Genomic DNA, 14609 nt, shown 5'->3' on the forward strand with positions numbered 1-14609 from the left:
GGCACAGACCTGCAGCCTGTCAGTTGTGGCCAGTGAAGATTTTCGTCATTTCCTGATAGTGGTTGGAGTGAGACTGCTAAACAAAAGATCAAACTACACATAGGTGGTGCTCAGGTTATGCAAAGCCACACTACTAAAATTATAAATGAGGAATAAAAACAAGCAAATTAAATGAGCCTTGGTGTTTTGTAGAAAGTGATAACATTAATTAAACTCTCCCTTGACAGCAAAGTTACAAGATACTGGGTAAGAACTGAGCATTACTGCACTCTACAGAGGCAGACAATAAAAAATTAGTAAAGTTTTCACTAAAAACTTTTCATCCTCATCGACTGTTCAAAATGTCACTTCCTTTACTGTGTCTGAATGATGTTTTAACATCCTTCTCTAGCACCATATATCAGATGCTGCCAGTCTCTTTTCCTCCCTTGCTCATCAGCCCCCAACACCCAAAAAACCACTTCTGTAAATACTCATACTTACTGTGTGAATGCTGTCATTTCTGTCCACTCTGAAATCCCATGATGAATTGAACTAAAAACCTAATGGGTTAATATGGAGAATGGAAATGTGATGGTAACACTGTGTATTGCTAACAAGTTATTTTTTTACTAGCTACAGCATAACTTTGAAAATTTTGCAGGTGGTGCATGGATATAATGCCCTTGTCATTCCTCAAGGAATCAGGTGTGATGCCTGTGCAGTATTTAGACACTGATACTTTTCTTTTGTCATCATTACTGTATATGGTTTCATTCACTATTGTCTTCCTGATGGGAGTGTTTTGCTGGGCAGCCATTATTCTGTCTGGACAAGCAGCTCACAAAATGGCACTGAGGTGAGTTGAAGTGTTACTTAGTTGATTATCTTATCTAGTAAATAAAAACTGTGAACATAAATGTTAGTGTAAAAAGGCGAGACCAGGGGTAGTTGTGAAGTTTTGATCATCACATCAAAAACACATAGAACAGAATATTTTTATTTGCCTTTCAGTATTTTTCATACTCCGGAAAATGGTTATGTAATAAATTTTTAATTCGTTTGCAAGTAGGGTAGATGGTGGTAAAGCTGTGCAATTTTCAGTTTTTCTAACACTGTGATCAGTGGGAGGGGGAGTAGATTTCCCCACAATTTCAAATTGAGTTGTTACACATAACCCATCCAAATTCCAGGTCTGTCTGATTATTAGTTGCAGATAAATTTACAATTTACCAAAAAAAAAAAAAAAAAGGGTTTAACTCCCCAGAATGGGATCTTTGTACCATTTGAGATAGACATGAATAGAAAAGGATGATTGCATAATAAAAAACTCTTGAAATGATCCTTGGTGACATTTAAGTGAATGTGTGGTGTGTCTTCTTTTGGACATGTCTGAAAGAACAGACACCACTTATTCATATAACTGATTCACCTCAATGGGCAATGAATCCACAACCTTTAGAGTGGATGCACAACACCGTTCAACATCCAGCGGGAATCCAGAATTAGTGAGCGTGGGGGACATGGACAAGGGCTGCAGATGGGTGACACTAGGCAGGAATGTGAGTCAGCCAGGGAGCATGCCAAGATAATCCACTCATCTGCGATAAACAGTGCTTCTTGATACTGCAGAGATTAATGCAACTGCCTGGTAAACAGGAGATCCCAGATTTGAGTCCCAGTCCAGTTCACATTGTCACTTAACACTGCTGATTGTGCATAAAGGTCCGATGCAGCTGCTATCACTAGTTCCTTCCCTTCTCTTTCCTTTCTCCTCTCTCCATCTTCAATTTACTTTGTAACAGTATTGTACTGTAGCCAAGTTACTCAATAAAATATTGAATTTAAATAACTCATAAATTAGAACATAATGTTTAAAAATATTTGTACAAAAATAATACTTTCTTTTTCACAGAAGTAGAAGTTACAGAATAATCTTAAAGAGTTCAATGACAGGCGAAGTTGTCTAGATACCTAGTAAATAATGTCTTTTTTTTGGTCCTCTGATAAAGTGTGTGTGTGTGTGTGTGTGTGTGTGTGTGTGTGTGTGTGTGTGTGTGTGTGTGTGTTGTGGAACTGTGCTGTATACGTTCCATTGGGTTTTGATAGTTTCATTGTCACATCATCAGTGCCAATGACTCTTCCTGTGTCTCAGTAAATTTTTAGGCTCCTGGATGTTTTTTTGTAAAACACAGCTTCATAGCCTTCCTCTTGGTACAGTATATTGATGTTATTGTAGCCAAAAAGAGCTGGAGTGAGTTTCTGGTTCTACCTTGCACTTTTACTGCAGTGAAGTCGTTGAGTGGTAGGGACATTTGATTCTCCCTTGAAGTTTCAGGCTCTTGTTCCTCTTCTTTGGGTACTTCTTCACTGAATAGTAAGTCCATATCTATATCTGAGCAACTCTCACAAACTGAGAAGCCTGAATCTGACTCTTAAAGAATATTAACTTGGTGTTTGATTTGTTTTCTTCCCTCTTTGTTTGGCAATGATGTGAAATCCTTCGCCGGCTGCTGTGGACGAGCAGTTCTGGGTGCTTCAGTCCGGAACCGCGCTGCTGCTATGGTTGCAGGTTCGAATCCTGCCTCGGGCATGGATGTGTGTGATGTCCTTAGGTTAGTTAGGTTTAAGTAGTTCTAAGTCTAGGGGACTGATGACCTCAGATGTTAAGTCCCATAGTGCTTAGAGCCATTTGAACCTTCTCTCTCTCTCTCTCTCTCTCTCTCTCTCTCTCTCTCTCTTTTTCCTAAAAAAAATCCATCAAGTCATTTTGTTTCTATTGCAAGCTCTCTTCTTTCTTTGGTACATCTTTCCTTCTAAGTAACAAGCTTTACTTCTCCCATGGATTCTTCTTCTATCCTCTTAAATTTTATTTTAGGCAGTGGAGTTATATCTACTAGTGAGATAATCTCACACAGAGTGAGTTGAATGTCATCTTTTGTGGCGATTATCATATAAGAATTATCATCACAATGTTGGAGCTACAGGGATTTACCCCAAAACACCTTTGGGGTTTTGCCCCATTCCAGCATTTTCTAACAGGTACAGCATGTTGGTTTTTGAGGAGCAACTACAACAATTTTGTCCATGCAAAAATGAAGCTTAAATAAGATAAACCTGCCACCTGGTGGCCAACTGCTGAGTTGATGTACTCAGTTCCAAAATTCGATGCAGGTTTTTACCCCATCCTGCACTACCACCACCTACTTTAAATGTTAGAAGTCTTGAGACACGTTGGGATCCCTGCACCACAGTACCATAGCACACCCCAAGAGGACCCAAACCAAAACAGGGCAGACCATTGATAAAATGGAGAATCATGTAGTAATTGTGTTTCAGCAGAAGCAAAAATATTCCAGCTCTGTTAAGCCTGTGCAGATGGCTAAATAAGTTATCTGGAATAGCCTGACGCAGCTGCAACAAATCTGCTAGTGCTGAAAGCGAATTGCCACACAATACCTCACTTTATCAATGGACTGCCCCATTTTGTTTTGTTTCTCTAGTGGTGTGGTATGGTATTATGACACAAGGATTTTGACATGTACAAAGACTGAAGACATGTACCTGTACTTGCAAAACAAACAAAAATTTATTATATAATATTTTTTGAGGTGGCAATTAAAACTTTTTGACTACCCCTCTTATAGATACAGTGTGAATGCATACAATCTTAAGATGTTTATGTAATGCAAGAGAGAGATGTGAAGTATCCTGTTGGCTTAAAGCTGTGTCTTGGACTGGCATTTAAAACCAGATCACTGGCTTTCATAGGCAAGTCTGTACTATAGTGCAAATGACATAACTTTGTAACTAACAAATTGCAGTTACAGGGAATAGTGTTGCCAGTCTGCAGCCAGCCATGCTTCACAAAGCACTACATGTAATTACAAAGCTAGTGATACAGTGAGTCACAATTGGTCAACAGCGGGACACTACACTGAAACTCGCTGAAACGTCAACAACGAAGTTATTTCAATGAGGGTGCAGCTGAGCAGTCTGAACATGTTTCACAAACTAATACAATACATTAATTTGTCAGTGCCTGCATCCCCTTGTCTGTAATCCACAGAGCCTATAGCTTACTGCAAGGGATTTATTTACACCTTTGGCAGAGAGGACACAGTGAGGAGTAGATTAGCCACAACCTGAGGATTAGTTCCACAGTGAAATTCTTATTCTGTAGTGAAATGTGATGTTGGATGTAAGCGAGTGTAGAATGTGTCAGATGCTATGAGTGTGCATTTTGATGAAAATTTAAACTGGAAAAATTGTGTACTTAATCCTTTCAAACACCTCACACCTCTGCATGATTGTACTGTCCCAGCCAACTACCTTGTACTGGCACTGTAGCTTGACTAGAGTGAGGGATTATCATGTTCGCTGGCTTAAACACTTTAGAGAAATTTATAAAAACTTAATATTTTGATTTGTCACAGTCCACGGTAATAAGAATGTAAATTAGTAAGTTGAAGATATTGGTTCAATACGTCCCAGTCTTTCTTTCCCTTCATTGAGTTTTCATAAGTAATTATATCACTTTTATGTGTGTTGTTGTTGTTGCTGTGGTCTTCAGTCCTGAGACTGGTTTGATGCAGCTCTCCATGCTACTCTATCCTGTGCAAGCTTCATCTCCCAGTACCTACTGCAGCCTACATCCTTCTGAATCTGCTTAGTGTATTCATCTCTTGGTCTCCCTCTACGATCTTTACCCTCCACGCTGCCCTCCAGTACTAAATTGGTGATCCCTTGATGCCTCAGAACATGTCCTACCAACTGATCCCTTCTTCTAGTCAAGTTATGCCACAAACTCCTCTTCTCCCCAATTCTGTTCAATACCTCCTCATTAGTTATGTGATCTACCCATCTAATCTTCACCATTCTTCTGTAGCACCACATTTCAAAAGCTTCTATTCTCTTCTTGTCTAAACTATTTATCGTCCATGTTTCACTTTCATACATGGCTACACTCCATACAAATACTTTCAGAAACGACTTCCTGACACATAAATCAATTCTCGATGTTAACAAATTTCTCTTCTTCAGAAACGCTTTCCTTGCCATTGCCAGTCTACATTTTATATCCTCTCTACTTCGACCATCATCAGTTATTTTGCTCCCCAAATAGCAAAACTCCTTTACTACTTTAAGTGTCTCATTTCCTAATCTAATTCCCTCAGCATCACCTGACTTAATTCGACTACATTCCATTATCCTCGCTTTGCTTTTGTTGATGTTCATCCTATACCCTCCTTTCAAGAGACTGTCCATTCCATTCAAGTGCTCTTGCAAGTCCTTTGCTGTCTCTGACAGAATTACAATGTCATCGGCGAACCTCAAAGTTTTTATTTCTTCTCCATGGATTTTAATGCCTACTCCGAACTTTTATTTTGTTTCCTTTACTGCTTGTTCAATATACAGATTGAATAACATCGGGGAGAGGCTACAACACTGTCTCACTCCCTTCCCAACCACTGCTTCCCTTTCATGTCCCTCGACTCTTATAACTGCCATCTGCTTTCTGTACAAATTGTAAATAGCCTTTTGCTCCCTGTATCTTACCCCTGCCACCTTCAGAATTTGAAAGAGAGTATTCCAGTCAACATTGTCAAAAGCTTTCTTCATGTCTACAAATGCTAGAAACATAGGTTTGCCTTTCCTTAAGTTTGTTTAATGGCTCTTGGGAAAGCTAGATAATAATTCAGTTGGTGTGTTGCTTTGTATACCATATGTCACTTCCTCTTTATGAGGGATTTTTACAGTTCAGTGTTTGACATTTATTAGGAATATTCTTGCACTCAGGGAAACACTGGTGATAACGGTTCACTAAAAGTTTTTCTTACTTCAGAAGTTCTTATTTGGGATACCATGATAATCATATGGTGTTTTATTTCATAATTTATGGATAGCTTTTGTTATTTCTGTTATAGTTATTGATAACACATGTGGCACTTTCATTTAAAGAAACTGTTACAACATTATTGCAAAGAGATTGTAAAAACTGTTGGAGATAAATAAATTTAATATTGGTAATACTTACTACATTTCCCTAAGATCAATCATTATATTTGGTACTACATTCTTTAAAAGTTTTACTGGCATTTGCTCACGATCTTTTCATATTTGCTTTATATTGTCTTATTAGCCTTTCTGTCTTATGATTGCTGAATTATTGTTTTTTGTATACTATGTTGCAGATTTTTGGCCAAAACTGTAACAGGTGTTATTGTTCTGTCTGACTGGACTCTGTCAGCATTGTCTCACCTACCTGCCACTGTTGCTGTAATTCTTCTGGCACTTACATTTAGTACATGTGGTTCACTGAGCCTCTGCATTGGATTATTTTTCTTCTTCTTGATGGTATGTATAACCCAGAATTTTTAAACTGATACTTGTTCTATTTAAAAAATGCTGGAAACCACAGTTATTACAACTTGTGCAGTTTTTTCTCTTTACGAGGGAAGAGAAAAATTTATATTAGTATTGGCAGGAGCACAAATTTTAAACTTGAGTCCTTGTGCGTACACACACACACACACACACACACACAAAATTGTGCAAGACGACTGAGATAAGTAGTTAACTTTGATATATCTGGTGGGCTGGACATGAAAGAAGCAAGGGGAAGAAACAAGCAAGAATTGAAGACAGGTAGGGACATCAAGGGAAATGGATATAAGAATAGTGTGTTGAGTAAGTTTATTAAGAAAATAGTATGCATGAGGTCCATGCACCTACACTCCTTACTAAAGTGAGAGAAGAAAAGACATTTGTGGTTGGGAAGGGGGCGGGGGGAGGGAGGCTGGATATGTCGTGGAACATGGATGGAGTAACGTGGTGGATATGATCTACTGTTGATTGGAGCCAGGAGCATTGTGCGACTGAAGGATGCAGTCCGGAGGGACAGATGTCACTCATGCAGCCTAGAAAAGTTTGTGTTACGGGTGAACTCTGATGACACAGATTGGGAAGCAATCCTTGAAGTACAACATACTGAGCTGAGCAGTATGCTCTACCACTGGGTGGTCAAATCTGCCCTCGGTTACCATTTGGTAATTGTAGTTCATATATATATACAAAGATGATGTGACTTACCAAATGAAAGTGCTGGCAGGTCGACAGACACACAAACAAACACAAACATACACACAAAATTCAAGCTTTCGCAACAAACTGTTGCCTCATCAGGAAAGAGGGGAAGGAGAGGGAAAGACGAAAGGATGTGGGTTTTAAGGGAGAGGATAAGGAGTCATTCCAATCCCGGGAGCGGAAAGACTTACCTTAGGGGGAAAAAAGGACGGGTATACACTCGCGCACACACACACACACACTCACACACACACACACATATCCATCCACACATATACAGACACAAGCAGACATATTTAAAGACAAAATGTTTTTGTCTTTAAATATGTCTGCTTGTGTCTGTATATGTGTGGATGAATATGTGTGTATATATATAAAATAGAGGGAAACATTCCACATAGGAAAAATATATCTAAAAACAAAGATGATGTGACTTACCGAACGAAAGCGCTGGCAGGTCGATAGACACACAAACACACACACAAAATTCAAGCTTTCGCAACAAACTGTTGCCACATCAGGAAAGAGGGAAGGAGAGGGAAAGACGAAAGGATGTGGGTTTTAAGGGAGAGGGTAAGGAGTCATTCCAATCCCGGGAGCGGAAAGACTTACCTTAGGGGGAAAAAAGGACGGGTATACACTCACACACACACACACACACACACACACACACACACACACACACACACATATCCATCCACACATATACAGACACAAGCAGACATCTCCCAAGCTTCATCCTGACCCACAACTTCTTCACTTTCGAAGGCTGGACATACCAACAATTAAAGGGAACAGCCATGGGCACCAGGATGGCCCCCTCGTACGCCAACCTATTCATGGGTCGCATAGAGGAAGCCTTCTTGGTTACCCAGGCCTGCCAACCCAAAGTTTGGTACAGATTTATTGATGACATCTTCATGATCTGGACTCACAGTGAAGAAGAACTCCAGAATTTCCTCTCCAACCTCAACTCCTTTGGTTCCATCAGATTCACCAGGTCCTACTCCAAATCCAATGCCACTTTCCTTGACGTTGACCTCCACCTGTCCAATGGCCAGCTTCACACGTCCGTCCACATCAAACCCACCAACAAGCAACAGTACCTCCATTATGACAGCTGCCACCCATTCCACATCAAACGGTCCCTTCCCTACAGCCTAGGTCTTCGTGGCAAACGAATCTGCTCCAGTCTGGAATCCCTGAACCATTACACCAACAACCTGAAAACAGCTTTCGCATCCCGTAACTACCCTCCCGACCTGGTATAGAAGCAAATAACCAGAGCCACTTCCTCATCTCCTCAAACCCAGAACCTCTCACAGAAGAACCCCAAAAGTGCCCCACTTGTGACAGGACACTTTCCGGGACTGGATCAGACTCTGAATGTGGCTCTCCAGCAGGGATACGACTTCCTCAAATCCTGCCCTGAAATGAGATCCATCCTTCATGAAATCCTCCCCACACCACCAAGAGTGTCTTTCCACCATCCACCTAACCTTCGTAACCTGTTAGTTCATGGCTATGAAATCCCCAAACCACCTTCCCTACCCTCTGGCTCCTACCCTTGTAACCGCCCCCGGTATAAAACCTGTCCCTTGCACCTTCCCACCACCCTCCAGTTCTGTAACCCGGAAGGTGTACACGATCAAAGGCAGAGCCTCGTGTGAAAGCACCCACGTGATTTACCAACTGACCTGCCTATACTGTGAAGCTTTCTACGTGGGAATGACCAGCAACAAACTGTCCATTCGCATGAATGGACACAGGCAGACAGTGTTTGTTGGTAATGAGGATCACCCTGTGGCTAAACATGCCTTGGTGCACGGTCAGCACATCATGGCACAGTGTTACACCGTCCGAGGTCTCTCAACAACATCTTTGCCTCTACTTCCGCCTCGACTGACATCTCTGCCCAAACTCTTTGCCTTTACAAATGTATGCTTGTGTCTGTGTATGTGCGGATGGATATGTGTGTGTGTGTGTGTGTGTGTGTGTGTGTGTGTGTGTGTGTGTATACCTGTCCTTTTTTCCCCCAAGGTAAGTCTTTCCGCTCCCCGGATTGGAATGCCTCCTTACCCTCTCCCTTAAAACCCACATCCTTTCGTATTTCCCTCTCCTTTCCTCTTTCCCGAAGAAGCAAAAAACAAAGATTATGTGACTTACCAAACGAAAGCGCTGGCACGTCGATAGACACACAAACAAACATAAACATACACACAAAATTCTAGCTTTCGCAACCAACGGTTGCCTCATCAGGAAAGAGGGAAGGAGAGGGAAGGACGAAAGGATTTCGGTTTTAAGGCGGAGGGTAAGGAGTAATTTCAATCCCGGGAGCGGAAAGACTTACCTTAGGGGGAAAAAAGGATGGGTATACACTCGCGCGCACACACACTCACATATCCATCCACACATATACAGACACAAGCAGACATATACAGAGGCAAAGACTTTGGGCAGAGATGTCAGTCGAGGCGGAAGTGCAGAGGCAAAGATGTTGTTGAATGACAGGTGAGGTATGAGTGGCGGCAACTTGAAATTAGCGGAGATTGACGCCTGGTGGATAACGGGAAGAGAGGATATATTGAAGAGTAAGTTCCCATCTCCGGAGTTCGGATAGGTTGGTGTTAGTGGGAAGTATCCAGATAACCCGGATGGTGTAACACTGTGCCAAGATGTGCTGGCCCTGCACCAAGGCATGCTTAGCCACAGGGTGATCCTCATTACCAACAAACATTGTCTGCCTGTGTCCATTCATGCGAATGGACAGTTTGTTGCTGGTCATTCCCACATAGAATGCGTCACAGTGTAGGCAGGTCAGTTGGTAGATCACGTGGGTGCTTTCACACGTGGCTCTGCCTTTGATCATGTACACCTTCCGGGTTACAGGACTGGAGTACGTGGTGGTGGGAGGGTGCATGGGACAGGTTTTACACCGGGCGCGATTACAAGGCTAGGAGCCAGAGGGTAGGGAAGGTGGTTTGGGGATTTCATAGGGATGAACTAAGAGGTTACGAAGGTTAGGTGGATGGCGGAAAGACACTCTTAGTGGAGTGGGGAGGATTTCATGAAGGATGGATCTCATTTCAGGGCAGGATTTGAGGAAGTCGTATCCCTGCTGGAAAGCCACATTCAGAGTCTGATCCAGTCCCGGAAAGTATCGTGTCACAAGTGGGGCACTTTTGTGGTTCTTCTGTGGGAGGTTCTGGGTTTGAGAGGATGAGGAAGTGGCTCTGGTTATTTGCTTCTGTACCAGGTCGGGAGGGTAGTAGCGGGATGCGAAAGCTGTTGTCAGGTTGTTGGTGTAATGGTTCAGGGATTCCCGACTGGAGCAGATTCGTTTGCCACGAAGACCTAGGCTGTAGGGAAGGGACCGTTTGATGTGGAATGGGTGGCAGCTGTCATAATGGAGGTACTGTTGCTTGTTGGTGGGTTTGATGTGGACGGACGTGTGAAGCTGGCCATTGGACAGGTGGAGGTCAACATCAAGAAAAGTGGCATGGGATTTGGAGTAGGACCAGGTGAATCTGATGGAACCAAAGGAGTTGAGGTTGGAGAGGAAATTCTGGAGTTCTTCTTCACTGTGAGTCCAGATCATGAAGATGTCATCAATAAATCTGTACCAAACTTTGGGTTGGCAGGCCTGGGCAACCAAGAAGGGTTCCTGTAAGCGATCCATGAATAGGTTGGCGTACGAGGGGGCCATCCTGGTACCCATGGCTGTTCCCTTTAATTGTTGGTATGTCCGGTCTTCAAAAGTGAAGAAGTTGTGGGTCAGGATGAAGCTGGCTAAGGTAATGAGGAAAGAGGTTTTAGGTAGGGTGGCAGGTGATCGGCGTGAAAGGAAGTGCTCCATCGCAGCGAGGCCCTGGACGTGCGGGATATTTGTGTATAACGAAGTGGCATCAATGGTTACAAGGATGGTTTCTGGGGGTAACAGATTGGGTAAGGATTCCAGGCGTTCGAGAAAGTGGTTGGTGTCTTTGATGAAGGATGGGAGACTGCATGTAATAGGTTGAAGGTGTTGATCTACATAGGCAGAGATACGTTCTGTGGGGGCTTGGTAACCAGCTACAACGGGGCGGCCGGGATGATTGGGTTTGTGAATTTTAGGAAGAAGGTAGAAGGTAGGGGTGCGGGGTGTCGGTGGGGTCAGGAGGTTGATGGAGTCAGGTGAAAGGTTTTGTAGGGGGCCTAAGGTTCTGAGGATTCCTTGAAGCTCCGCCTGGACATCAGGAATGGGATTACCTTGGCAAACTTTATATGTGGTGTTGTCTGAAAGCTGACGCAGTCCCTCAGCCACATACTCCCGACGATGAAGTACCACGGACGTGGAACCCTTGTCCGCCGGAAGAATGACGATGGACCGGTCAGCCGTCAGGTCACGGATAGCCTGGGCTTCAGCTGTGGTGATGTTGGGAGTAGGATTAAGGTTTTTGAAGAATTCAGAAATTCCTGGAAGGTTTGGAGAGGGTGATTTTGAGGAAGAGGAGGGGGGTCCCGCTGTGACGGAGGACGGAACTGTTCCAGGCAGGGTTCAATTTGGATAGTGTCTTGGGGAGTTGGATCATTGGGGGTAGGATTAGGATCATTTTTCTTCATGGCAAAGTGATACTTCTAGCAGAGAGTACGAGTTTAGGACAGTAAATCTTTGACGAGAGCTGTTTGGTTGAATCTGGGAGTGGGGCTGAAAGGGGAGGCCTTTGGATAGGACAGAGGTTTCGGATTGGGAGAGAGGTTTGGAGGAAAGGTTAACTACTGAATTAGGGTGTTGTGGTACCAGATTGTGTTGATTGGAATTTTGAGGTTTTGGAGGGAGTGGAGCTAGGAGTGGGAGATTGAGTAGATGGGAGAGACTGGGTCTGTGTGCAATGAGAGGAGGTTGAGGTTTGCTGGAAAGGTTGTGAAGGGTGAGTGAGTTGCCTTTCCGGATGTGGGAAACCAGGAGATTGGATAGTTTTTTGAGGTGAAGTGTGGCATGCTGTTCTAATTTGCGGTTGGCCTGTTGGAGGATGCTCTGAACAGCCGGTGAGGATGTGGGAGAGGAAAGATTGAGGACTTTTATTAAGGATAGGAGTTGACGGGTGTGTTCATTTGCTGAGTTGATGTGTAGGTGAAGGATTAGGTGGGTGAGGGCAATGGATTGTTCAGTTTGGAACTGGTGTAGGGACTGATGGAAAGAAGGGTTGCAGCCAGAGATGGGAACTTTAAGTGTGAGGCCTTTGGGGGTAATGCCAAATGTCAGACAAGCCTGAGAAAATAAAATATGCGAGCGTAATCTGGCTAGGGTGAAGGCATGTTTGCGGAGGGAATGTAAATAAAACTTAATGGGGTCGTTGTAGGGGTGTTGTGAGGATGACATGGTATTAGAAGGTGGAAAGTGTAACATGAGGTTGAAAGGAAAATGAAAATAACTGGAGATCTGTTGTGAAAAAAGGCGAAAAAGTGTTGGTTAAAGCTGGGCTATGTTGATCCTGTGGTGAACTTGGGTTGGTAGACAACGATGTGCACAAAGGTTAGGTGGTTGTGTTGCCGCCAAAACACGTTAAAGGATCGAGAAATTCGGGAAAATTTCGAAAAAACTGCGTGTAAATGTATTAAAAGGAGTGGTTTTGTGGTGGCAGATTATGAAAATGAGGCTAACAATTGTCTGGCGAAGAAATAATGACGTTAAAACCTGTGGGAAGCGGCTAAAAATTATCAGTGATGTGCGAAAAACGGAAATGGAAATAAAGCGAAAGTTATCAGAACTCGACGAAATGGTTGTTTAATAGGTGAAAGGAACTGTTTGTGGACTAGAAACGGTGGATTTTATAGCAGCGGTAGTGTTGAAAGCAGAAAAAAATTTTTTTGGTTATGGTTTTTGAGGTGGGTGATGTATTGTTGAGTATATATAGGCGGGATAAAATTGTATAGTAGATTACGGTAAAAAGGAGAAGGTGAATACAAAGTGAAACTACTGGCAAAAACAAAAAGAGAAAATAAGACGACAGAAAAGATTTCGAAATGCAACAGTGACAATAACAAACGTAATTGTTGGGTTCAAATTAATGATATGAATATAATAGAGGGAAACATTCCACGTGGGAAAAAATATATCTAAAAACAAAGATGATGTGACTTACCAAACGAAAGCGCTGGCATGTCGATAAACACACAAACATACACACAAAATTCTAGCTTTCGCAACCAACGGTTGCCTCGTCAGGAAAGAGGGAAGGAGAGGGAAAGACGAAAGGATTTGGGTTTTAAGGGAGAGGGTAAGGAGTCATTCCAATCCCGGGAGCGGAAAGACTTACCTTAGGGGGAAAAAAGGACGGGTATACACTCGCGCACACACACACACATATCCATCCACACATATACAGACACAAGCAGACATATACAGAGGCAAAGAGGTTGGACAGAGATGTCAGTCAAGGCGGAAGTGCAGAGGCAAAGATGTTGTTGAATGGCAGGTGAGGTATGAGTGGCGGCAACTTGAAATTAGCGGAGATTGACGCCTGGTGGATAACGGGAAGAGAGGATATATTGAAGAGCAAGTTCCCATCTCCGGAGTTCGGATAGGTTGGTGTTAGTGGGAAGTATCCAGATAACCCGGCCGGTGTAACACTGTGCCAAGATGTGCTGGCCGTGCACCAAGGCATGCTTAGCCACAGGGTGATCCTCATTACCAACAAACACTGTCTGCCTGTGTCCATTCATGCGAATGGACAGTTTGTTGCTGGTCATTCCCACATAGAATGCGTCACAGTGTAGGCAGGTCAGTTGATAGATCACATGGGTGCTTTCACACGAGGCTCTGCCTTTGATCGTTAGGTGGAGTAGGTGGTGGTGGGAGGGTGCATGGGACAGGTTTTACACCGGGCGCGATTACAAGGGTAGGAGCCGGAGGGTAGGGAAGGTGGTTTGGGGATTTCATAGGGATGAACTAAGAGGTTACGAAGGTTAGGTGGACGGCGGAAAGACACTCTTGGTGGAGTGGGGAGGATGTCATGAAGGATGGATCTCATTTCAGGGCAGGATTTGAGGAAGTCGTATCCCTGCTGGAGAGCCATATTCAGAGTCTGATCCAGTCCCGGAAAGTATCCTGTCACAAGTGGGGCACTTTTGTGGTTCTTCTGTGGGAGGTTCTGGGTTTGAGAGGATGAGGAAGTGGCTCTGGTTATTTGCTTCTGTACCAGGTCGGGAGGGTAGTTGCGGGATGCGAAAGCTGTTGTCAGGTTGTTGGTGTAATGGTTCAGCGATTCCGTTTTCGCATCATTATGATTCAGACAACACCACATACAAAGTTTGCCAAGGTAATCCCATTCCTGATGTCCAGGCGGAGCTTCGAGGGATCCTCAGAACCTTAGGCCCCCTACAAAACCTTTCACCTGACTCCATCAACCTCCTGACCCCACCGACACCCCGCACCCCTACCTTCTACCTTCTTCCTAAAATTCACAAACCCAATCATCCCGGCCGCCCCGTTGTAGCTGGTTACCAAGCCCCCACAGAACGTATCTCTGCCTACGTAGATCAACACCTTCAACCTATAACAT

General features: G+C 43.5%; 1 protein-coding gene across 1 annotated transcript in view; it reads left to right on the plus strand.

Moving 5' to 3' along the window:
• Positions 1-14609, plus strand: part of LOC126236260 (GPI inositol-deacylase) — a 169478-nt gene that overhangs the window by 122021 nt on the left and 32848 nt on the right. The window contains exons 11-12 of the mRNA XM_049945414.1: positions 644-838; positions 6174-6336. Coding sequence (XP_049801371.1) covers positions 644-838; positions 6174-6336 — 358 coding nt within the window. The remainder of the gene's footprint in view (positions 1-643; positions 839-6173; positions 6337-14609) is intronic.

Source organism: Schistocerca nitens, chromosome 2, assembly GCF_023898315.1.
Source record: "Schistocerca nitens isolate TAMUIC-IGC-003100 chromosome 2, iqSchNite1.1, whole genome shotgun sequence".
Classification (NCBI taxonomy): Eukaryota; Metazoa; Arthropoda; class Insecta; order Orthoptera; family Acrididae; genus Schistocerca; species Schistocerca nitens.